The sequence below is a fragment of the Thermobia domestica genome, chromosome 6, assembly GCF_964235325.1.
Source record: "Thermobia domestica chromosome 6, izTheDome1.hap1.1, whole genome shotgun sequence".
Lineage (NCBI taxonomy): Eukaryota > Metazoa > Arthropoda > Insecta > Zygentoma > Lepismatidae > Thermobia > Thermobia domestica.
In genome coordinates, this window is record NC_137459.1 from 73,629,282 (window position 1) to 73,656,088 (window position 26,807).

At 35.4% G+C, this 26,807-nt stretch overlaps 1 protein-coding gene across 1 annotated transcript in view; it reads right to left on the reverse strand.

Annotated features, from left to right (window-relative positions):
- The window catches only part of LOC145688051 (inactive phospholipase C-like protein 2), a 662,718-nt gene that overhangs the window by 452,192 nt on the left and 183,719 nt on the right, over window positions 1–26,807 (reverse strand). Inside the window, exon 3 of the mRNA XM_081761756.1 lies at window positions 15,900–16,069. Coding sequence (XP_081617882.1) covers window positions 15,900–16,069 — 170 coding nt within the window. The remainder of the gene's footprint in view (window positions 1–15,899; window positions 16,070–26,807) is intronic.

Below are 26,807 nucleotides of genomic sequence, written 5' to 3' on the forward strand. Positions count from 1 at the left end.
AATTAAAAATGAGGAAACATGTATTTCACCTTCTCCGAAAATTCCACTTCTAAGAGAAACAAAGGGCAATTTTGATAATACTGACATTTTTCTTTACTTATTCACAATCGGAAAACCAATCGGAAAACGACCATTAGGAAGACCTAGGCGCAGATGGGAGGACAATATTAAGATGGATCTCGCAGAGATTGGAATACAAAGTAGAAACTGGATGCAGTTAGCTAAGGATAGAAGTCAGTGGAGAGCTTTTGTGAACGCGGCATTGAACCTCCGGGTTCCATAGGCCATAGAGTTAGTTAGTTAGTTAGTTAGTTATTCACAAAGTGACGAATTTGATGATTTGCTTAAGTTAGAGATGTGAAATTCAGTACATAAACTCTCAAATAAAAAATAAGATAGTCAACTTTAAGTGTATTCGAAAGTTCCTTTTCTAAGAAGGAAAAGTTGGGCCATTTCTATAATATTAACATTTCCCTTTCTTTATTAAGAAAGTGCCTAATGTGTCAAATTCCGCTCATAAACGCTTAAGTAAAAATGAGATAATTCATGTTTTAGTGTTTTCGAAAATTTCGTGTCTAAAGGGGGGATTTCTTTAATGCTGAAATGTTTCTTTGTTTATTTACAAAGTGTCGAATATAGGGTTTTGCTTAAGTTGAAGACGAGAAGTTCGGTTTATATACTCTTATATAAAAATAACGGAACACACATTTCAAAGTTTCAAAAATTATATTCCTAGGAAGGAAAACTGGGATCAATTCTGCACCTAGATTCACCCCTATTTATTAAGTTCAATGTGTGCATTCGCTTAATTGAAGATGTCAGATTAGGTGAACAAACTCATAAGTAAAATTAAGTAAATATGTGTTTCAGTATTTTTGAAATTCCGCTTCTAGAAAGAAGGGATATATTTTGTAATATTGAAAATTCGTTTTATTTATTCACAGCGTCATATGTGGGTATTTGCTTAAGTTTGAGACGTGAAATTCGATGTACAAAGTATTAAGTACACCTAAAAGATGACGTGTTTCAGAATTTTGGAAAATTCCGCTCCTTAGAAATGATAGAAAATGATAATTACTACAATATCCAAATTCCATTTCTTTATTGAGAAAATGCGTATTGGGAGGATTTCCTTAAGTTGGAGATACGGAAATCGGTATAAAAATAATCTTAAAAACGAATACTTGTTTTAGCGTGTGCAAAAATTTTGCTTCTGAGCATAGTAAGGAGGACAATCTCTATGCTCTTAAGATTTGGAGTAACCATTCTCTCTAAAATATTAAGATTTTATGCAACATTATAGAGTAATAATTGAAATATTTATTTATGAATTACGAACAAAATTCACTGAGTCGAGTTTGAGTAAATTATCTAAAAATCTTTCAAATCTATGAATAAACTGTCCCTCGCAGGTGTCTTCAGGACAGATGTTTTATGTCACATTATCAACTTAGTAGCAAAATATTTAATTATGAAATACGAATAAACTCGCCAGAGTCATTCTTTGAGAAAATAGTCGTTCGTAGATATTTCAAGACAAATGACTTATTCCATATTGTTAGGTTATTAATAAAATATTTATTTACGAAATATAAAGAAAATCCGATGTTATTTTCTAAGAATATCGTCCAGAAATGCTCACCTCCAAAAATTCACTACTCCTCGTATATATATATATATATATATATATATATATATATATATATATATATATACAGGGGACTGACAAAATAAATCTAAAAACACTTCATACAGGACACGTAAGTTTGGCCCTTCACTGTACAACACGTGTTGCAGCTGCCGATCGTTTTTTTTGTTTTCAATGTGTCATATGGACATTCCTCTTCAGTCAACAGTAACCAGTCCACCTGTGAGTGTCGTGGTGTGAAAGTGGTGCGGTAAAATGGGTCACCGGACAGACTTCGTTTGTGCCCGTCTGGTTGGAGCTTAAGTGGAAACAGTGGCGAACACTGTGGGTGTATCGAAAGACACTTCGTCCAATGTCACGAAGGCATACACAATTCATGGGCACACGACGTCTGCAAAGCACAACAGTGGTCGAAAGACAATCCTGGCAGATAGGAATCGGAGGTCATTAAAGCGGATTGTAGCAGCTAAAAAGACCACTGCAATGAAAATTACTTCTGAACCCAATTCCGACCTACAGAACCCAGTTACTTCGAAAACAGTGCGATGGGAACTTCATAAAATGAAAATTCATTGCAGGGCCGCTATCGCCAAACCCATGGTCACAGCTGCAAATGCGAAGAGGCGTATCCACTGGTGCAAGGACCATAAGGCGTGGACTTATGAGCAGTGGAAACATGTAATCTGGTCCGATGAATCGACCTTCACCTTGGTTCCAACACCCGGTCGTACTTACGTATGGAGAACACCGTCCCAGGCCTATGATACAGACTGTTTGCTCCCAACTGTAAAGCATGGGGGTGGTTCTGTTACAGTATGGGCAGTGATATCGTGCTTTTCTGCAGGTTCCATCTTAGCCCTGCATGGAATGGCGATTGCTAAGACGTATGAGGCCATTTTGGGGGACCAGGTTCTACCCATGGCCCAAATATTGTTCCTTGATGGTGATGGCATCTACCAAGATGATTTGGCAAGCTGCAAAAACGGTGAAATCATGGTTTGAGGAGCATGAACAGAAGCTATCACACCTCCTCTGGGTCCCACAATCACGAGATATGGACATCTTTGAGCCATTGTGGTTTGAGTTAGAAAGGCGTGTTTGGTCCCATTACCCTCCACCAGCATCCCTTAAAGAACTGGTGCATGTTTTTGAGGAACAACGGTACAAAATTCCACACACCACGATTCAGGAGCTGTATACGTCCATTCCGGATCCAAGCTGTTTTGGACGCAAAAGGAAGCTCCATACCATACTAGGTATGATTTTCACACTTTTGCAAACGATTTAGATTTTTTTTTGTCCAACCCATATATATATTAGAACAAATGAGTTATGTTGTAATGTTAGGTTATTGGTGAAACATTTATTTATGAAATATTAACAAAATCGCGTGAGACATTTTAGAGAAAATCATCCGAAAGGAAACTCCATGCCAATAATTAACCACCTCTTTTTGATTTTTCCAAAGATGACATATCTAGTGCCCGAATTTCTATGCACAAACAAAAACTACCGAAATACGCATGCAAATATGCACGAAAAATATTTTAAAAAATATACATTAAAAATTAACGCACTAAGAAAATAAATTTTCCGTTTCTTACAAAAATATCTTACCTTAATGACCACTGTTATAATGAACATATTCCTTACGTCTTCTTCCGTTTCTTACGTCTTCTTAAACCCTGTGCGTTTATCAGTGAGAAACGTTTGTAGGTCGAAAAGATTAAATCATTTTCCAGTTCCATGTTTTCACCTTTGAACACATTTGCAATGTCGCAGACTGTTGTGCACCCAGGATTTTTGCCTAATAATTACAAAATTTATCTGACGCTATTTTCGTAGTCGTAAGTTAATTTACCTACGGTTGTGAGCAACGAATTTCACGCTTTAAAAAAAATAACAAATTTTATTCTATCTGCGTTTGCAAAGTGATTCAGTTCACTTTAAATATTCTAGTTCTTTGTGATATACTTTGAAATATGCTAGTATGCAGCAATAAAATTCGGAAATATCCAGTATCGTGGAAAGATTACGAAATATGCATGCACATCGAAATTTACTCAAAATATGCAGTTATATGCTCTACAATACGAGTCTCAAACGAAAAAATGAAATGAAATCTTTTAGTTTTACGTCCCACGGTTATGCCGAGTCTCAAACGAATCCCTATAACTCCGTCAGAAAGAAAATAATTCTTTCCATACGTTTCTGCGTGTTAATACAAACATACATTTTGCATAGAAATCCAGGCTCTACTTATATAACAGTATGAGGTTGTTGAGAATTTGATTTGCGAAATACAAACAAATTCGATGGAGCCATTTTTGAGAAAATTGCAATTTTTAAGTTTCATCCTTCCTTAAACCACTCTCGTTTCTAGGGGTAAGAAAAAAAAATAATATTATATATATATATATATATATATATATATATATATATATATATATATATCTTGGAGATATGATGAAAATCTTAAGTTTAAGCTTTGTTTTAGGTTGAACACTATGTCTTTTAGACTAGTGTGTAACTGGACAAACGGACATATGGACGAGCAGACGAATTGATGAAGAAAAATCACTTTTCTGCTATGCATAGGCATAAAACGTGTAAATCCGTTGAAATCTCGAATTTGAGTGTTTATACGATCACCATACGTTTTCTCCCTCATGTCGTTGGACGAAAGTAAAAGTCAGAGAACAAGTATCCCAGTGTAATTGGAAACTTCTTCTTTTTTTTCTTTTTTTTAAGACATTTTCTATTATTTTGTTACTTTGCATTGGAACCAATGTTGTCTGTCGTTTGTGACTGCATCGTGAGAAAATGGCTGAAAACGTTGAAATTATTTTTTGAACAAACTTATTCGAGCTAGGTTTCAATCACTACCTTAATCAAAGAACGTACCCTAATGGGGTATAGGTAGTGATCTGAGCTGGAAAATTTTCCGCTATATTTTTCCGAAAAACTTTCCGTTCTGAATAAAATATCAGTAATCAACTAACAATTCCTCAGCAATCATAAAATTAGTTGAATTCATGTATAAAAATGTTAAAAAGTGAAAGATTGTTTAAAGAATCTGAAAATATTCATGGCTCAGACAATTTTCAGTACTATGTAGGAACAAGTGAAACAATTTTTCATGAATCGAAATATTTTCTGCCTTATATGGAAAAATTGAAGAACTTTTTATGAGTCGGAAAATTTTCATAATTTTGAAGAAAAAGTAAAAACTTTTTGTGAATCGGAAAGTTTTATTGCTCTGTAGAAACAAGTGAAAGGAATTTTCATAGATCGGAAAATTTTCATCACGATGTAGAAACAAGCGGAAAAAACTTTTCATAAGCCGGACAATTTTGGATATTATGTATAGTGATGTTATGTGGAAAATTTTCCACTATATTTAACTGCACATAGAGCTACAAAATTGAATTTCTGCAGAGGAAAGTTAGTCAAGAACAAATTATAATTTTCAAATTAGCTTTCGGGAACTGGAAAATTTTCTGATATTTCAAGTCGGGAAGTAAAATTTTACACAGTGTTTCTCTTTCTTTCTTCCTTTGCGACCTCCTTCGTTGCTAAGCGGTTAGCATACGCGCTTTTGGCATGGAAGACGTGGCTTCGATTCCCAGCGGGAGCTCATTCAGTTCCGATTCAAAGTTAATCAGTTGGTCCCGTCTTATATAGTCTTGCTGCTGAAAGGGACGTTAAACTCAAAATCAACTCAACTCCTCTCTCTCTCTCTCTCTCTGTGTGTGTGTGTGTATGTGTGTGTGTGTGAGAGAGTTCTCCATTTTTTTCATACAAGACAGAAAATATTTCGATTCATGAAAAAATGCTTCACTTGTTTCTACATAGTACTGAAAATTGTCTGATCCATGAAAATTTTCAGTGTCTTTAAACGATTTTTCACTTTTTAACATTTCTATACATTAATAATTCAATCAATTTTATGAATACAGGGGAACTGTTACTTGATCACTGATATTTGTTAAGAACGGAAAATTTTCCGGAAAAATATAGAAGAAAATTTTCCACCTCACATCACGGCTAAATAACGATGTAGGAATAAGTGGAGTATGTTTTTATGAATCGGAAAATTTTCTGTTTCAAAATTTTCCGGAAAATTTTCATCACTGGGTATAGGGCTCCAAGCTTTTCAAACAATAGCCAAGCAAATTTTAAAATTATTATAATTACGTGAGCTACAAATGGTTCACAATGACGAGGTAAAATATAAAATTATCATGACCTACATTTCATTACTACTTTCATGGTGATATGATCTACATAACTATTTGCTTTTGACGTTTATAAGGAAGTCATTTTATAAGATAGTCATATATGTATACAAACACGTCCTAAGGGCGAATAACGGTTCTTTCTGACATTTTACTGTCAATCTCTACTTTGACAGTGAAACAATTAGCGAATCACATAAAGTAGATGGTTACTCATTGTAGGTTGTCTGCAGTTATGATGTTTTCCCTAATAAAATTACTTTTTAGTAGTTCCGGATTAAATATATATAAAGTATTGTAATTCACTATATTGCAACAATTTTGCTTATCTACAACGGAATTTTCATATATATATATATATATACTGCAATATTATCGTTTCAGTTCCACCTTCGACTGTGTCAAAAATGCAGAGAAAATGACTTATAGCAAAAGGATCCAGAGCCATTTTTTCAGACTTAATCTCTGGAAGATATTTTAGGTTATCACGATCAGAAACGCAGTAACACTTTTGACAAAATGTCCAAAGACTACACTTTGTCAATGTTCTTTGGTAAGAACAGTATTAGAGTCTGAATGCAATGGAACATCTAGTGTCAGTAATTTCACGTACACGAATTTTCATTAGCCAAAAACATGATGTTTTCAGAAGCTTTTAAGATTAAGTTAAGCTAATTAAATCATACCTGATGCACTTTAACTCTGCTTGTTTCATCATTGAGTCAATCTTCTTCTGCCAGCTGATTAAGCGAAACAGTCACGTGGGAACTGGAACTTCTTAAGGAACAAATCCCTTCGAAGCTCTGGCCAAATGTGTTTACTTCAAAATTTGACACTATTATTATTATTATTATTTATTATTATTATTATTATTATTATTATTATTATTATTATTATTATTATTATTATTATTATTATTATTATTAGTATTGCTTTTGTGGTTCGTGCATTAGTATAAAATGTTAGCTTGTCAGTCTGCATAAGAGATTCGATTAAATTATTTGCATAGTTTGCTAATGCATTAATGCATGAACATTCGCATGTTCCTTTACGCATTTACAACAATGTATACAATGTAGACAAATTTCGGGAGTCATCTGGTAAATTACGTTGGTTACAGAAAGCAAGAGTTGGATGAACCGCATGTGTCTTGAGTTGTTTACCCAGGTACTTTCGAAAGCACAGCATGTGTTAGGAGAGAGAGAGAGAGAGAGAGAGAGAGAGAGAGAGAGAGAGAGAAGATCACTCAGAACCGCAGCGGAAAGCAAGTCGTTGAGTAACTCTTTGGTGAGGAAATGAAATAAACTCTTTAACGTTCCATGGTAATGGTCTGCAGGATGTGTAGGTGGATGATAAAAATCAAATAAATGATAATGGCAAAAATAGTGAAATAAGAAAATGGGAGTAACAGACACGATTTTGTTCACAAATACTGTATGACACATCTACAATGTAATACATGACATAAAATGTCTTAAGTGACACCATACGTAGGCCTACTTTACATCCGCAAAACATGTAAATGAAGGCACGGAGTTGGAAAATACTGCAATAGGCATCAACCTTAGAAAGGGGACAATTTAAATAGCAACGACAGGAAACACTTTTCCAGACGCAGAGTCATAGTAGAGGAACTGCATATGAATATGCAAGAACAATGTTAGACTAATCGGCAATACAAATCCACTTCTCTTAAATTATTTTCAGAATATGGTAACGATCTATTTATTTAATACATATTTTAATTACGAAAATAATATTTATCTAAATTAGTTTACCAGAATATCCACCTACGATGCAAATTTAGATTTAAGTAGTCAACTTTCTTGCAGTTTACTGCGAAACCAAGTCAGAAGACCCACGAGATACTAGAAACACTAAATTTTATTTTCCATGAAAAAAAAATACAGCGGTAAAATCAAAATGAATATTACTTCAAAAGTCTCCAATCAGAACTTACCGAATGATTTCTAATGAATGTATAACAAGAGAAAACAAATCTTAAATTTTCAGCGTAACATTGAATATTTTGTTGCCTGTTAATTACAATTCTGACGTTCCGGACGGAAAGAAAAGGCAGAGAAACGAAGATATGTCTGAACCAGAATTCACCACAGCATCAATTTTCTCTCGTACTTCTTGCAGTCTTGCTCTCAGAGAATTAATGTTTCAAAGAGGTAATGATATTCATCGTCTACCCTGTCAAAGGCTTGTTAATGGCATCTACACCATTCTACATTACCGCATGTTCTTCTAAAATGAATACCTAACACTTCCATAACTCCAACTAGAGAGTGAGAGAAAAGAGGCCCATGAATTTCTCTCTAATTATAGAATGTATGATTCGCTTTTATTTTTATTTTTTTTTATTTAGTTCTCTTAAAAGTTGCGATGATTTTTCGAAAATTAAAAAAAAAAAAAACTTTATTTATTTTTGTCTCTAAATGCTTAAAGCCTTAAAAATTTGCTTTAAAACCAGCTACAACACTTACATGTTTGTGCTGACTTTTCCCATCAAAACACGACTTATGCTAACACTCCAATTTGACATGAAGCCCCTACCACTTCAAACAGCTAAATAATTTTAACTAATAATTAAATAGCTAATATAAGCATATGGCACTGAAAAAAAACACATAGCACATAAAGCACATACATATAAACTTTGAGCAACAACAGAAAAAAAATACGGTAACCGTGATAATATCGGATTTAATTTTTGAAATGATTTATATGTGTCGTAATCCCAATGTGCCGAAAAAGAGATTTATGGCATTGCCGCATCATCTGTTGGTCGGTGCATTCGTCACGGTATATGTACCATGGGCGTCTCTGGCGGGGGGACGAGGGGGACACGTCCCCCCAATATTTTGAAGTTCAAAATATTCAATATTTTATTCTAATTCATTTATTTACTAACGATAGAATAACATATAAATAATAATATTTTTTTTATTTGGAATAGAATATTCAGGCTGCGAAACGATTATAAAAGAGTTCTTGATATACCTCAGGGGATCCGTGAAGGTAAGCACAAGCGTAAAAATGGAATCGAAGATAAACAGGTTGTACTAGGAAGTACCATTTAAATCAATTCTTTGATGTCCCCCCCCCAAATTTTACATGCCAGAGACGCCAGTGGTATATACACTCGTCTGAAGGTCATAACGATCAACGTACTCGAACCATATTTTGAGCTTAAGGTCTTTACAAGATGCAGAAAGAGGGAGATTTCGAATTGTCTTCTGGGGCCGCGATGACTCAGTGGTAGAGTGTTCACCTCTGGTGAATGGGGTCCTTGGTTCGGTCTCCTCTCGCGCCAAGTGATCTTTGTAGTGGACAAACACAGTGTGCGTGGGTTTTCTCGGGGTTCTCCAGTTCCCCCCCAGTTTCTTCATTCCACTATCTCATTAATTTCTCATAATCATCGTCTCTTTTAGCCTAGCCGGCATAAACGTGGGAGGTAAAACTTAACGATTCCATGTCATTTTTTTCTAATTGTCTTACTATTTTCAAAAAAAATAAGATTAGTTTGCTGGAGGGTGAAAAACAAAGAAACTTTTACTTTCTTGAAAACAGCTGTAACGATTCTGTTTATATCTCAAAAATAATTATATCATTACCAATTCTATAATATAATAGAGTATAATGATATTTTTTTTTCTGGAAATAAGGGTAATTTACTATTTTAACTTTTTCCGATTTTTTTTTCAAAAACATTATTATAATCTTGTTCATATTTCTTAAGTAAATGATTCCGTAATAATTAGAGAATAAGGAGATTTAATTTAAGAAATGAGAAGAATGGTGCATAATTTGGCGGAACATACTTTTCTCTTAGTGAAATTAGAGTGTATCACTGACATATTAATTCCAATGATATCGTTCTCGAATTACAAACTAGTGTAAAACAAAGTAATGCGTTTAATATTAAATAAAGAGAGAGTTTATTGTTATTGTTATCTTAAATAACAAACATTGCTTTCTTACATCTATTTGGATCCCTGTTTGCTGATGTATTAGCTAAAACGTGCGCCTTATATCATCGGTGTCCCGGGTTCGATTCCCTACGGGAAGGTTTGAAATTAAACACATTACGATTACAATTTGGATTCCATCTTAAACTGTAGGTTCACGACTCATGTAGCCAAGGTGATGGAAAGGGACAGTGAGGTCTAACCATTTGACCAATTTTACATCTACTTATTTTTCGTTTTGCACATGATTTTATTCGATTGGTGCGAATAAAATATTTCCTTTGACATCTGAGAAATTCCCCTCAACAACACAATACAGGGATTAATCTCACACATCTGATATCACAAACTCTACATCTCCAGCAAACAGGTTGCGCGTTCCCAGCCAAGCAGGAAGCAGTATGCCTTGAACATGATCGTATGAAAGTGAATTGTAGAGAACACCATTCCGAGCGAATTTTCTTTGCTACTTTAAATTGACATTCTCTACACCAAACCAAAAACATTAACAGTGCACTTGGGCCAGAAATGGCGAATGTATCCACCATTCACCGTTTGTCAAGTTTCGTTCTGGTGAAACAATATTTACAAAATGAACCCTCTAGGCACCAAACAACATTATGTTCGGACGAACTCCTCGGAAACTGTGAGAGCGAACAATCTGAAATGTATTAGTGTCTTTACAAACTAGTTAGGTATACTCACACCACTGTCCTTCGACGGTTCCGTGCAAACAATAAGGTGAAAAGTTGTATTTATTAGTGTAACATGGATTGACAGTGGCCAACAAAAATGCAATAATTTGAGTGTAAGGTCGCGGAAAGGTATTCTGCATCATAACGGATCTGTTGCGATTATTATAATCGATGAGGACAATGGTTGGATTTTGATCAAACTGGAGGACCATTTCCACAGCCTCTAACAAAGAGATGTTGTTATAGGTATGGTCATTTGTAGCGGAATTGATCCATTATGTCTTTCTCCATTGAGGCGAATTCATCACTGCGGAGCGTTACAGTGCTGAACTCCATTTAATGCACCGCAACTTTACTAGCAAGCATCCAGAAATATTAAAAAAAAAATACATCGTGTTCTCATCTTGCACAAGAATGCACATATAAATGCTGCTTAAAGTACATTATACATTCAGCAGGGGTTGAAACACAAAACTCTTTCTCGCCCACCATCTTCAGCATTCCATCAACAACAAACCACCAGCACCCCTAGTACTTCTTAGGAAGGAAGGCTTTCACTGATGATGGAGGGTGCAATGTAAAGTTAGGATTTCTTTGCAACGGAATCCAATCGTCGGATCAGCGATGGCAAAAACATATGGCAGCCGACGGCGAAAATTTTGATTAACCATTTGTTTCATTTTGTCGGCTTTCCGAGACAACTCCCTTGAGGTGGACATTTCAAGCCCAGCAACCTAATAATTTGTAAATAAAATCATGTTAACACTAAGAGAAGCACGATTTCGTCCGTTGCGTGAATTTGAAAGTGGTCACTGCTACGCAGAGAACAGAGACTGAATGATTTTCTTTTTCATAAATGAAGTTTTTGAACCAATATTTGGAGCGAACAGAGACGGTGAAACGGGTGAATTTACAAAGTTACACATTCGAAAACTTGTTGAAGTTATTGAATACAAATGATAATCGAAACATTTAAGATACATGGGATATGGTTCTTGGATGCAGTGCCATTTTAAGGTTACGACGAACCTACAGATAATTCAAGCATGACTTATTTTTTTATTCGTTAGAGAAGCAGGGCGAACAGAATAATGATGATTTGATACTTCTAAATTCGTTTCCAAATTTCAGGAAATAAAATAAAACCAGCTTCCGGTGAGTTTAGAAAACAGTTACATGAGTACTATTGACATTATAATCATACACTTCAAAAATTGAAATTAGCATGCTCTAAATGTTGTGGAAACAAGTAAATTGAAGAAAAATGTCACTAGTTTTAATTGTCAATATTGTTACACTATATCATGGAGATAATTACACAGGCTGACGTTTTTAAACCTTTGAAAAGTTACAGAAACAAAACTCACTGATTCTGACTAATTTTAGGTCCCTGAATATGATATCCATTTTACTTCATTAGCTCGCATTTTTGTGTAACGCATAGTTGCCAGATTTACCATAATAGTGAAAATGAGCTATCATGAAGTGTACCGGCCAATGAGCTGTTTGCGTGCTGAAAGGGAATCAACTCCATTTCGACAGTTGGTCAAGAACAACATTCAGTTTTAGAAATTATTAAAACTAACTTATTGATTCAAAAAAGTAAAATATATATATATATATTATGTTTGTGTATAAGCACTAAAAACTATATATATATATATATATATATATATATATATATATATATATATATATATATATATATATATATATATATATATTATGTTAGTGCAGGCCAATCAGTGTTTACATACACAGAGTAATTTATAGAGTCTAATGTTTAGAGCTGCAAATAAAACCATCTGCTTTATTTTTTCTTTTATGAAATGTTGAATCCTCTCTCTTCACCGACCAGCAATAGTCCCCCATCATTACTGGGTCCCAACGTCCTTGATATCAAGTTTCCACCGTTCTTATATCCTGGTGAAACAGTTCTTCCATTTCGTCGCTTACATCTGCAAGATTTTCTGGAAAGAAGTTGATGTGGGAGTGCAGAAAGTGGATTTTCAAAGACATGCGACATCCCAGAGCTTCATATGCGACCAGAAGTTGCTGCACCAGAGCTTCGTAATTTTGAGCTTTAGTTTTGCCCCCCCCAAAAAAAATATCTTTTACAACTTGAACAAAAACACGCCAGGCATTTAACTCTTCGTCGTTTAAACTCTGTTCAAACAATTCGTCATGGATAAGTTTGCGAATATCATGGATAAGTTTGTGAAAACTCCTTCTTTTAATTTACCATCACTTAGTTTTGGAAAACACTGTCTAAGATACTTAAATCCTTCGCCTTCTTTGTCCATAGCTTTTACGAAATTCTTCATGAAGCCCAACTTAATATGAAGAAGTGGAAGCAGCACTTTGGCTGCATCGATCAGAGGCTCATACTTGACACTGTTGGGACTGGGCTTAAATGTTTCTCGGGGGGTGGGGACTCTTTTTGTGAAAAGTGTTTTCCTGTGGCTCTTGAGTCCCAAAGACTCACAAACAACAGTATTTTATAAATCCACCTTGCAGACCAAGTAATATTCCAATAACTTTCAAATTTCCACAAATTTGCCAACCACATTCTTTGTAGTTAATACGATTTAAATTGAGTGCGAGATTCTCGTAAGTCTCTTTCATCGAAACAGAGTGTGCCATTATGAAGTAAAACTGCTTTCAAACTGTACTTAGACGAATCTATGAAAATACGCCAATCGGGTGGATCATGTTGAATTTCTAATTCATTCATCAGACCATTGATGTCTGTGCATACGCAAAGGGAACCTTCCACTCTGTAGTATTCTGAAAAGGCCTCGTTCCTTTTCCTGTAGTGAGTGTAAGTAGTTCCAGGAGCCAATAAATTCCACTCCTTGAGTCTAGCACCCAAAAGTTGAGCTTTCTCTTTCGAAAGTTGTAACTCTCTCACTAAATCATTCAACTCTTGTTGTAAGATGAAGTGAGGCTAATCTTTTACGTGGAAGAAACTGTCTTTCGGATCTTCATCTGCAGATATTGAGTTGGTGTCCTCATCGCTTCCTGTAAGCGTTGTAATATCGATAGTTTCCCAATCTTTCGGAGGATTAGGTACAGGTAAATTTTCTCCGTGGGGCACTGGTCTGATCGCGGATTGCAAGTTCGGGATTTCGATGGCACGTTGTTTCTTCTTGTTTCTTCCTGCTGTTATCGTCATACAGAAAAATGCAATCATCATAATGATTCCGAGGTTCTCTCCATATCATCGGAACAGCAAAAGGCGTCCTTCGTTTGGTTCCTTTAAGCCAGGCAGTCAGGGTCGCATAGCACATCAAACAACACACATGAGAGGCCCAGCTTTTATCTTGATCACCGATCTTGCAGCCAAAATAAAATAATATGCTTTCCTAACGTCATCATTTATCGATCTAATCTGCGACTTAACCATAAATACGCCACAGATATAACAAAATCTGTCTGGTGAGTTTTTACATCCTCTGCGGGAAGAACTTGACATTTTGCACAAGAAAGCGAAACTTGGAGCAACAGCACAATCACTTATTCCATAAAATCACTAAAATATACTGAAAACACAAGCAAATAGTTCTAAAAATACGGTAAAATAAAACTGAAGTTACTGACGTAAAAATTCCAAGTAAATTCTCCCGACAAAATACTTATACACTTGAGAGATTACTTACTGCAATGCATAAGAGCAAGACTGAGCCACATAATAACGGCACAGTCGGCGTTTTTTCGGCCGCGTCATCGTGCCACTCATTGTTGCCACATAGACCCTATTTTTAAACCGGTTTCAGTGGTCTAAAAACAAACAAAAAAGGAGGAGGAACACAAGTGTCAAGCATTTCAATCATCCCCGTCCTCCCGGTGTTGATTGTTTTATATATATCCTAGCTGTCGTAGCTGTCGCCAACTGAATGAAATCTGATTTATTTCATACTCAAGTAGTATTGTCAGACCGGCTATTTCGATGACAACTGAAGCCGTCCCTACAAAATGAAAAATCGGCAACAATGCAAAACGCCAAAATACGAGGTAATGTAGTAAAACGGCTATCAATTTCGAATTCAGCATCCTGAAATTAATTAGAATCAGAGGTTTTCCTTTCTGTAACTAAACTGACGTTGGCCAGTGTTATTGGTAAATAAGAAAGAAGTAAATTCTCGGTTTTCCGAACGCATGTGGCAGGAGACAACGTAGGATCAACCATATATGAAAAAATGACCATCTTTTTCTGCACATGCATGAGAATGTTTGCACCACAGCAGTTCTTACCTGTTACCAAATGGTTTGCAAGCTAGTTTTTTGTTCATGTGATTCTATGTTTGGTACTATGGTCAATGCAGTGTCAACTTCCTGGGTACAGTATTGTACATAAAATTATATTGAAAAAGGAAAGAAAAAATGAAAAAGAAAATACACCGTGATATTGATACACTGATGTTACAATCTACCATCTATCGGTTCATGCACATTCCCACTGAAATTCGAAGTTCCCTGCTGAGTTTGATGGAAAGTCATTAATTTACCACTCCATCAGTCTGGACTGATTGATCTCTCTTCTTGCAAACACAAAGTGATTCAAAACGCAGAGTTTGTGGTGATCACTCTGGAGAGTTTGTTGCAACTAACTGTCTGTCGAAGACTTTAATTTCATGTATTGACATTGATTTCATGTTAATTTTATGCCTTCAAACGACTGCACTGAGAGTTTTTTTTTTTTTTTTTTTTTTTTTTTTTAAGTGTTTGGAAATTATTGTAACAAAGTTCAGTCTTTTGCCTGACATGTCGACAATATACATGTATAGTAACTCCATGGAGGTATAAGGAGTCAAATATCTTGCAGCAACTCAAAAATTGAGATTACAAACTACGAATTTGTACCATAAATCCACAAAAAAATGCACGATTTTAAATGCAATACATATGCAATTATACCAAATGTAAAACGTAAGCTATTTAGACAAATATCTCGTAATTTCCGTGTGTTTTCGTTGTTCGTACTTTGGCTTCTTCAATTCTTAGATTCTATGTTTTAAATTAAGTAAAAAAAAATCAGAAGCACAAATTTAATATTAGGAAATGAACATGGATTCAATAGTATTGGCTGCGAATCAGAAGATGTTACATTTTCTGACATGTGCAAAAGAAGGTTTCTATAATAATAATAGTAGCAGCTCTAATGCTACTCAACGAAACTATGTCTGTGCCCGGAAGTTTTCTACTGAACAGAAAGGTGCGCGAATGAACAAATATATGCTGATAACGCGGACTGCTCTTAATAATAGTAATAATACATTTGTAATTTGTAAAGACACATCACAGGTTGTGTATAAACCTTATATGACTAAAGAATACTTACCGCTAGCTTCTGTTTGATCCTTTCCGTTGTAATTTGTCCACTAAGTTCCTGAATAAGTTCGATCGCACTACATTCATCCAGGCAGCCTGAATTATCAGCGGCTGCTTTGTCGAACATTTCTTGTAGCCAACGCTCTCGCAAAGCCTGTTTCTCCTCAAGTCCGTCTGGAGCTGGAAACAAAAACAAGAAAAAAGTTATTGGAAAAACGCAAAATAATAATGCAAGAAATTTAGGGCAGTCATTCCCCCTTCCCCCCATTAGGTTAGTCATTTCCGATTCGATGCTGTGTAAAATCACACTTCGATATCCTTACTCTCAGTAAAATACACGAACACACTAGAAGCTGTTCACCCTACCCTCTCTCTGCTGATGGGGATGAACCTAAACGACATTGGAAGCATCACTGTTCATTTCAGCGACTTCGAAAACTATGGACTGCACATTAATAGCAGTGGTTCTGCTTTATTTTTACATGCCACTTCCTCCGATTCCCACCCCTTGGTATGTCTCATCTGCACAGTATAGTTTCTAAATTGAACATCATTTGTCTACAATAGTTGATTAAAATTGCCTCATTGTTTCGGAGTTACGCTGGAATATGCATCCAAATATTGTGTGTGTGTGTGCGAGCAACACCTATAGCGTTGTCCCTATGTATTCCAATTTAGCAGACATGCTCGTTCATGTCTAAATTTGGAATTAAATGTCATCGCAACCGTAACTTAATAGCGTGACGAATGGATTCGACACTAATCTCATTCATTTGACAAATTTTACTTTTCGCACCTTCTCACTTATATGTCGATAGGAGCTGAATTTAAACTTTCACGCTACCGGTAGCATAATAGATTCAACATTAATATTAGTCGTTTTCGATTTTTTTTACACGTCAATTTATTTCCATCACTTAGAGGGTGCTAATGGGGGTAAAACTTTGACTTAAATGGTATAAGTACTGTTACCAATTAGCTTATGGACCCGAAAACTATGGATTCGATACTAATATCAGTCGCCATTGATTATTTTTTCACATCATTCTTCCAAGGGGTACTAACGGGGGATGAACTTGGATTTAAACGGCATCTGGAATGTCACTATTTATTTAAGTGATTATGAAAACTATGGATTCGACACTATTGTCGGTCGTCTTCGATCATTTTTACATGTATTTTCCTACTCTTCCCCTAGGAGTGTTAGGGGGTCTTACAACAAATGGAATCTGACTTTGCACTGAAAGAGCATCAAAACTTCCACCAATCAGATCATATATCTCGAAAACTATGGATTTGACACTACTATCGGTCATTATGATCATGTTTATATATATATCGGGTCTTGCAAAATAAGTGTTACAACTCTTGGGAGGTGACTCCTGCCACTGAGACAAGAAAAAAAGTTCTCTTCAACTTTCTGCTATCGGACATAGTTTCAGATCTACAAGGTGCCGAAAGAGTGGGAAAATGACTTTCGGACGCCAATAGTTCGGAAACTATCCAACATAAAGAGGGCGGGTAAAAAATTCACTAAAGAAGTCATACCTGCTCTATTGAATTTTGTATGTTTCAGAATCCTACCATGCACGCGCAAGGGATTCCCCAAAGGAACGTAGGGAGTCCCGGATAATCTGCCAAATGAAACTTGTCTAAATAGATATGAATTGATAGGCTTTCTACCAGGTAACAATAATTCGTTTGTATTAAGTCGATATCTGGAACAAATACAAAATGGCGGACACCTTCATGCCCGTTGTGTGTGGTTGCATAATCGCCAGGTACGGATGCCGGCCAACAGAGATGTCCTGGGTATTAATTGTAGCGAATTTGCACTCAAATGCTCTAGAAAGACATCTGGAGTGTCGGTAGAGCATAACAGATGAAGCAGGGTGATTCACATGTATGGAAACACTTAACGAAAAATGCCCAGAAATGCACTCATACTCAGTAAACGTGAGTTCAAAGCGTCGGGAATGTAAGGATTAGCGTCATGAACATGAAAGCCATTGCCAATTCACCAATAATATTCCTTCAAACCGATGCAATATGATGTGCACGGTTGTTGATATCAACATGTTGCTAATGGACAAATGTCAACATGTCGCACTATTGCTGGGACACTGTCCCACGTGCGAAAACTAGGAAACTAACGTTGTACATTCTGCTATTACACCTGGTGCACCTTTTGGTAGAACGTAACTAGAACACGATTGTATCAAAGTCCCTCTTTCTTTGGGACATTGTCCCACAGTCGACACATAAAAAGAAATCTCTTATTGCATGGTTCAAATTCCCATAGAGCGTGAAAATAACAAACTTGTATCATGTCCCACGTCTTCTGAGACATATGACGTACTCAAAATATAGGAAAATACCTCCAGAAATTCGTATCTTACACGCAGTGCACATGCCAAAACAAAGACGAAAATGAACCGATTTGGCACATTTAACACTACAGATGGAGCACTATACATATTGAAAATAAAACGACATGAGAAATAGCAAGAAACATCTTAAAGCTCTGATTGTTTACAACTGTGCAGTAGGAGTAACAAAATGAAACACACAAGTATGTCGGGAGGCTGTACAAGAGGGCTTCCCAAACAAAGTGGGTACTCCTCGAAGAAATGAATACAGAGAAAGTGAGGCTCCTTCGAACCTCAGGGCTAGAGCGCTTGCTTTTGCTCGCGTCGTCGCAGTTTCCAATCCTACTGTGAGCCCAAGGCCTCAGATTCAAGACCCGAGTAGTTATTTTCCTATTTTTCGCACGTGGGAAGATGTCCAAGCAGTAGTGCGACATGTTGACATTTGTTCATCAGCTACATGTTGATATCAACACACACATTGGCCACATTTCAATATCGATCATGCGATCCCACTAGTGACATTAATTTAGTTTACCCAGTTTCTTTGTGAGTACAATTGCACAATTTGAACTTGGCCTCAGTTGTTGCATCCTTATTAGTATGCAACCGTTCACATCATATTGCATCGGTTTGAAGGATGGTGAATTGTCAATGGCTTTCATGTTTTTGACGCTAACCTTTATATTTCCGATGCTTTGAACTCACGTTTACTGAGTATGAGTGCATTTCTGGGCATTTTTCGTTAAGTGTTTTCACACATGTGAATCACCCTGCTTCATCTGTTATGCTCTACCGACACTCCAGATGTCTTTCTAGAGCATTTGAGTGCAAATTCGCAACAATTAATACTCAGAACGTCACTGTTGGCCAGCATCCGTACCTGGCGATTATGCAACCACACACAACGGGCATGAAGGTGTCAGCCATTTTGTATTTGATCCAGATATCGACTTAATACAAACGAATTATTGTTACCTGGTAGAAAGCCTATCAATTCATATCTATTTAGACAAGTTTCATTTGGCAGATTATCCGGGACTCCCTACGTTCCTTTGGGGAATCCTTTGCGCGTGCATGGTAGGATTCTGAAACATACAAAATTCAATAGAGCAGGTATGACTTCTTTAGTGAATTTTTTCCCGCCCTCTTTATGTTGGATAGTTTCCGAACTATTGGCGTCCGAAAGTCATTTTCCCACGCTTTCGGCACCTTGTAGATCTGAAACTATGTCCGATAGCAGAAAGTTGAAGAGAACTTTTTTTTCTTGTCTCAGTGGCAGGAGTCACCTCCCAAGAGTTGTAACACTTATTTTGCAACACCCGATACATATATATATATATATATATATTGTGGCAGTACCCGAATTTAATAAGAATTTCATGTATAATAATTTTATTTTATTGATCAATTTTTATTTATTTTATGGATATCGGGTTTTATGAAATCATGAGGTGAAGGTAAACAACTATTAAGATTGTTGATTAATAGCAAACAGAGATTAACGCAAGCTGATAGAATTGTATTATTTATTTGTCAGCAAGATCTAGTAAACAAAAATGCACAATGGAGAGTCTGCGAACGCAGGAAGACAATGTATGTAATGCGTTAACTCCTACATTAATGACATTCTGTAAGTCATGAAGCGTAATTGTAATATGTTTGTGAACATTTCACACATTCACGGATATGAGGAAATTGCCTAGAATCGGGAAATCGGTGTGTGTCGAGTGTTGCAGTTTTTGAGTCTTGACACGAGGAAATAATTTGTTTTTCCAAATGAAAGGAGTTCACACGTGCCTAGCAGCAGACGACGCCGGAGAATTCCAGAACTGAGGAGTTGAACAAAACCGAGGGACAGGAGGTCTTCTGGATAGAGAACCAGGTGTCCTACAGAGACAGAGAACCGAGGATTCGATTGGATAGAGAACTGTGTGTTCTATTGGAGAGAGAAGTCATTGCGATCTTGATGGAAGCTTCAGCTCTTAGAGAAGCTCCAGTATTTTATTAAAGAAGTTCTACGATTTATCAAAGTAGTTTCAGTTTTCATTATTCACCGTATGAGTTTAACCACGACATCGAAGGAAGGCTAACTGCCATCGTTAGTTTATCCAGAGCATTGGGAATGAGATCAGATTCAATGCTAAGCAGCAACGCCTGTCCATAGAAGTATCAACTTGGCGATACTGGAATCAACTCGTCAACACCGAGGTCATCAGCGAACATCGTTTGGAAGAGAACTGAAAGGTATGTGTTTCTCCTATTCAGGATTCGATCGCTCAATGCTCGATACGCGATACTCGTCTGGCAAAGTTTCCAAATATCCGTACTAAATTCACAACATTCACACTTATTACATTTCATTGAATAAGAAATACACTTGTTATTTAATCATTGAAATCAATGTGTTATCATTCGAACTCAATCCCCAATTGTTATGTGTTAAACTATAAACCTCTCGCATATGAATTAGAGAACTTGCCCACTCATTCTAGATGGTGAGTGGAAGGCGCTCAGCTCAATTCAATTTTGCATCCCCAAATTTAGGCACGAATTGAGCGGGTTGTCATAGTGGAGATGCTGTGAGGCTTAGGCCATTTTGTAGCGATCCTAGTACAATACCGAGGTTGTCATGGTAGGAGATGCTGTGGGTTTCGATCGTAGTATATAGAATTAATTAAGTCCCTCCCATCCCACCCTTTCATGTTGGACATGCTGGTTTGCTTACGCAATTGTAACGATCTCAGTTTAGCGCGAGAAAAGCATGTGGAGTGCTGAAATAACTAAAATTAATTCCCACCCAACCCACCCATGCTAATATTATCTTTACTGAATATTTTATTACGGTGTAATAATAGTAATAGTGACAATAAGAAATCCCACCCGCCCACCCTAACGAGTGATATGGAAAATAAGCGTCAACAAGTACGACTAAGTCCCATGTTCGATCCTTGGCAGAAACATAATTATGTGGAACAAGCAATAATATTTTGATTTTGCGATATTTTAATTTTTGTGTATTTATAAACCTTAGTAATTAATTCTGGTGAGGATATTATAATATTTATGGTAATAGGAAGTATTTATTATTATTGGAATTTAGTTATAATAGTAATCAAAGTGATATTAGTTAAAGTGGAATAGTTTGTAAGAATTAAAGTCATAATACGACAAGCATCATTCTTAGCCGATGCATGAGAGTCGCACGAGCAACTTGCAAGCGACAGAACCGAGCTTTTCTGATCAGTTACGACGATCGACGAAGCGCTTCGCATGAGAGTGAGGTGCTCAAGGTCAGGCGGACAGCGGCACGCAGAAGCGAATCATATGAGTTATAGTGGAAGGAGAATGTACTATTGCAATTAAAATAGTAAAGTTTACGTTATAGGATTTAAGAATAGTAATTTTAAGGTTCACAATATGCTGTCGCTTAAGAATAACCACAGGGTTCATTACCCAGTGTTAAAAGACAATGGAAAGCCAGCGTCTATGTTTTCTAAGTCTAGATATTATTGTTTGGACCTAGGAGTATTGAAACATTTTACGGAATATTCTCCGACGTATAACGATAACAAAGAACAAGCATTCAGATGTAATGTTTTAGGTTATGCATATAAGCACTATTATTTAATAGAGTTCTCTGAGAGAAATTTCAGTATAGAAGATTTGGTTGAATTAGGTTTCAGAAACATTACTTGTCGATTTTGACAGGAATAGCCGAAACTAATACGTTGATAAGAAACGCTGTATTTTTTGCAGTGAAAGAGGATCAGATAAAGTATAAAATTTGTGCATTGTTCTCGAGTGGTGCTAGCCAGGATGTAGTGAATAGATGGCTAGAAAGATTCAGACATAGATTTAATTGTACACAGGCTGTCAAAATATCTGACTTCATAACAACATTGGCACAGTTCGAGAAGCAAGCAAGAATAGTTGTAGCGAGCGATAAGTCTTTATTGGATTTAGTTGCGTTCGCGACATTTTTCAAGGAAAGGACACCTTGGTTATCGGCCTAGAGATGACCAAGAAAGTGGGAAATTTTGTAAATAGTGTTATTACTAGTATTTAAAGGGACATATAGTTATAGGATATATAATTTTTAGTGTACACATATTCCAGTTTATTAATTTTAGTTTGGTGATCAGTTAAATTAGTGATATAAGTGTAGAAGTAAGCATGATACGAGTAGATTTAGTGATATAATTATAGTGTTAACCAAATAGAAATCTGACCTATTGCTTTATTAATCGAACTATGTCTTTATGACATACAGTATTTTTAGAAATTAGATTTAGTGACGTCATTAGTTTTAAGAACAGACTAAATTAAGGGAAAATACTATGGAGAAAAACAAACAAAATTTTTGAATGATTTTTGTAATTAGATTTGAATAAGGGAATGTAGATTTAAGAGAGGCAAGAATGAAAAAAAAAACACAAGTAAATGAATGATGCAAATGACATAGAATTAAGCTAGACAAGTAAGTTTAAAAATTAGAAACAGGCAATTAGGCGGACCTTTCATTAGGGGAAACTCTAATCAGGAAGGAAATCCCATTCTCTTCGAGTTGAATTGGGTGTTTACCAAACTTCGATGATAATATTTTATTTATTAAATCACATAAGTCTTCCGTGATTGTTGAAAAGAGACACAAGGGTTGACTCGTACATCACGCGTAAAGCAGTGATTTTTTTTTTTTTTTTTTTTGGTGGAGATATCCTTCGTTTTTAGCTTAAACCTTAGTGATAATTAAATTAAGTTAGAATTAGATTAGCAAGTAAATAATCCCGTATCCTAGAAAGTAAGAGTAGGATAGTCAGAGTGATTATAGAATTTTAAAGAAGCATCTAACGTAATGAGAATAGTAAAGACTGGAATATTTAGTTATTTTAGTGTTTTTACTTATATTGTAAAGAAATAGTCTAGTTTAATCTTGAACATTTGTATTGGTTTGAAGGAAGAAAGAAAGAGATTGTTGGAAATAACGTGAGTAGCAAGAAGAAGGAAATATTAGTAAAAATAGATTAAAGAGAAAAGAGAATGAATTATTAAATAAATATAGGATAGACGTAATAAAATTAATAAATAGAAGAGAAGACGACATAGACGTAAAAAGTAAGAAAATGTAAATGTGGAGAAGAGCAGAGTTATAATAATAGGTAAATGAATAAATAGATAAATAGTTACTAAAGAATAAGAGTAGAAGAAGAATATTAATAGCTATTAAAGAATTATAGAGAGTAAAATGCATGCAACGTTGAAAGAAAGATATAGATATAGGTATACATGTATAGATATTATAAGCGCTATAATACTAAGAGAGTATAAGTATATGAAGAAATAGAATATGTAGAAATAAGCGAAAAAGTAGAAAAAGAAGAAATAAGATTTGGGGACAAGCAGACGTAGATTTTCTGCAAATAGAAGCCCTGAACAAGTGAGAACATTTAGAGTTGGACAAGTGTAACAGTCATACGACTAATTTCGAGGATCCTTCTCACAAGCTAGGCCCTGTCGGCATATTTTAATATATTAATAATAATAATAATAAGAAGAAGAATAGTGAATAGTAAATAAACAATAAATAAATAAGTAATAATATAATAATAGTTAATAAATACGTTTGATAAAATAGAATTAATATAAAGATTTTAACTAATGAAATTGTTGTGGGAATGGCCAACCGGAACAATGTAGTTAGGCAATAATAAATAAATAACAAATAAGTCATTATGACACGTGTATGATTATTAGAAAATAAGTATCTGAATAATAGATTATTATTTACGTCTACAAATTTAGAAAATGCGTCACGGGTATTTTATTGAAAACAATTTTTGAATATAGAGAAGAATTGAATTTTTAAAATCAACATTAGGTAGTCAGATTTTTATAAATAGGTAAATAGTTTGATTCATTGTAAATGTGATAGCTGGAGCCAAATCTTGATTGAGATGGACGGCTAGGCAAGCAGCCGTTTTTAACAACCAAGGCTTTTTCGAATCTCAAGGAAATGCGAGATTCCATCGATTTTCCCTGAATCTCAATCGATTTTTGTATTCAGTTATCAAGCATTAAGTATAATATAGTTATTATAGGTTCAAATAAGTTAGGTAGTAATGCACATTTTTAAATCATATATATATATATATATATATATATATATATATATATATATATATATATCCGTATTTAAATAATTGAAATTTTAAATGTACTCACCACTGTAGGTATTTTATTCCATTGTTTATCCCATTGTTTATATCCATTAGCCAATTGTTTATATCCATTAGTTTGTTATTGTCACTTAAAACATCACATTCACACTTCATTCTAATATATAATAAAAAAGCCAGATTGAGTATAACGTAATCAGGCAATAGCATTGACACTGAAATTGGGGTAACACTAGTGAATAATATAACACCACGCAGATGTCACGAAACGAAAACTTTCTGAACGCCCGTTAGACATCAACAGGGGAAAAAGTACTCGAAAACACCATGTGACGTCATTATATTGTAAAACACGAAATTTTGGTGAAATTATTAAAAATTTCGTAGTGCGTTTCGACATCAAGTGAACATGGAACCAAAGCGACGCGCAAAATGTGAGTGCCAGCGTGGATGTAGATTAACCTTGGGTCAATTTTGCTGAGTTTGCAGTTGCCGCCCAGAGTTATTGCCAGTGTAGGAAATGCCCTAAAGAAGAATTTTATTCTTCCACAGTGAAAAATTCAGTGTTCAGTTTTTTTTTTTGAAAAATAAAAGTGATGATATTTTGCGATCTATTTTTAGTGCTACAATTCCACAATAAGTGAATATGTTTAATTATTCGTCAAAAGTTTTATCTTTTTAGATTTGAAGTGTAAGACAACTGGAATGGACAAACGAAATCTGTTATTTATACTGTCAGCAAAAGTTTGAGTTGGCAAGTATGGACAACTAAGTAATGGAAAATACCAGTAATACGAAACCTAAGCTGAATTACGAGCTGATTTGCAATTAAATATTCACAGAGTACTTGTGCTCATCTCATAATTCTAGTACATCTCACAAGATGTCGTGAGTGTACTATTTTGAATATAGATATGTTGATGTATATGTTTCACGTTATTTTTTTTCACTAATTAATGGAGATGATTAAAAGATTAAATATATATATTATGTTACTGTTCAGGTGTAGGAAAACAGTTATTGATTTAATGATATTTATTTATGTAGATACATATGATTCACTTATTTATTTTCAAGTTTATGTTTATTTTCAGTTTTATTTATTCTCATATGTTGTATATATCTACAGGGAGTTCTGTAATATCACGACCTCTTACGAGATCTAATTTGGTTAGCGTAGCTACCAAGTTTTTAAGGGGGGACATGTTGGCAGTACCCGAATTTAATCAGAATTTCATGTATAATAATTTTATTTTATTGATCAATTTTTATTTATTTTATGGATATCGGGTTTTATGAAATCATGAGATGAAGGTAAACAACTATTAAGATTGTTGATTAATAGCAAACAGAGATTAACGCAAGCTGATAGAATTGTATTATTTATTTGTCAGCAAGATCTAGTAAACAAAAATGCACAATGGAGAGTCTGCGAACGCAGGAAGACAATGTATGTAATGCGTTAACTCCTACATTAATGACATTCTGTAAGTCATGAAGCGTAATTGTAATATGTTTGTGAACATTTCACACATTCACGGATATGAGGAAATTGCCTAGAATCGGGAAATCGGAGTGTGTCGAGTGTTGCAGTTTTTGAGTCTTGACACGAGGAAATAATTTGTTTTTCCAAATGAAAGGAGTTCACACGTGCCTAGCAGCAGACGACGCCGGAGAATTCCAGAACTGAGGAGTTGAACAAAACCGAGGGACAGGAGGTCTTCTGGATAGAGAACCAGGTGTCCTACAGAGACAGAGAACCGAGGATTCGATTGGATAGAGAACTGTGTGTTCTATTGGAGAGAGAAGTCATTGCGATCTTGATGGAAGCTTCAGCTCTTAGAGAAGCTCCAGTATTTTATTAAAGAAGTTCTACGATTTATCAAAGTAGTTTCAGTTTTCATTATTCACCGTATGAGTTTAACCACGACATCGAAGGAAGGCTAACTGCCATCGTTAGTTTATCCAGAGCATTGGGAATGAGACCAGATTCAATGCTAAGCAGCAACGCCTGTCCATAGAAGTATCAACTTGGCGATACTGGAATCAACTCGTCAACACCGAGGTCATCAGCGAACATCGTTTGGAAGAGAACTGAAAGGTATATGTTTCTCCTATTCAGGATTCGATCGCTCAATGCTCGATACGCGATACTCGTCTGGCAAAGTTTCCAAATATCCGTACTAAATTCACAACATTCACACTTATTACATTTCATTGAATAAGAAATACACTTGTTATTTAATCACTGAAATCAATGTGTTATCATTCGAACTCAATCCCCAATTGTTATGTGTTAAACTATAAACCTCTCGCATATGAAATAGAGAACTTGCCCACTCATTCTAGATGGTGAGTGGAAGGCGCTCAGCTCAA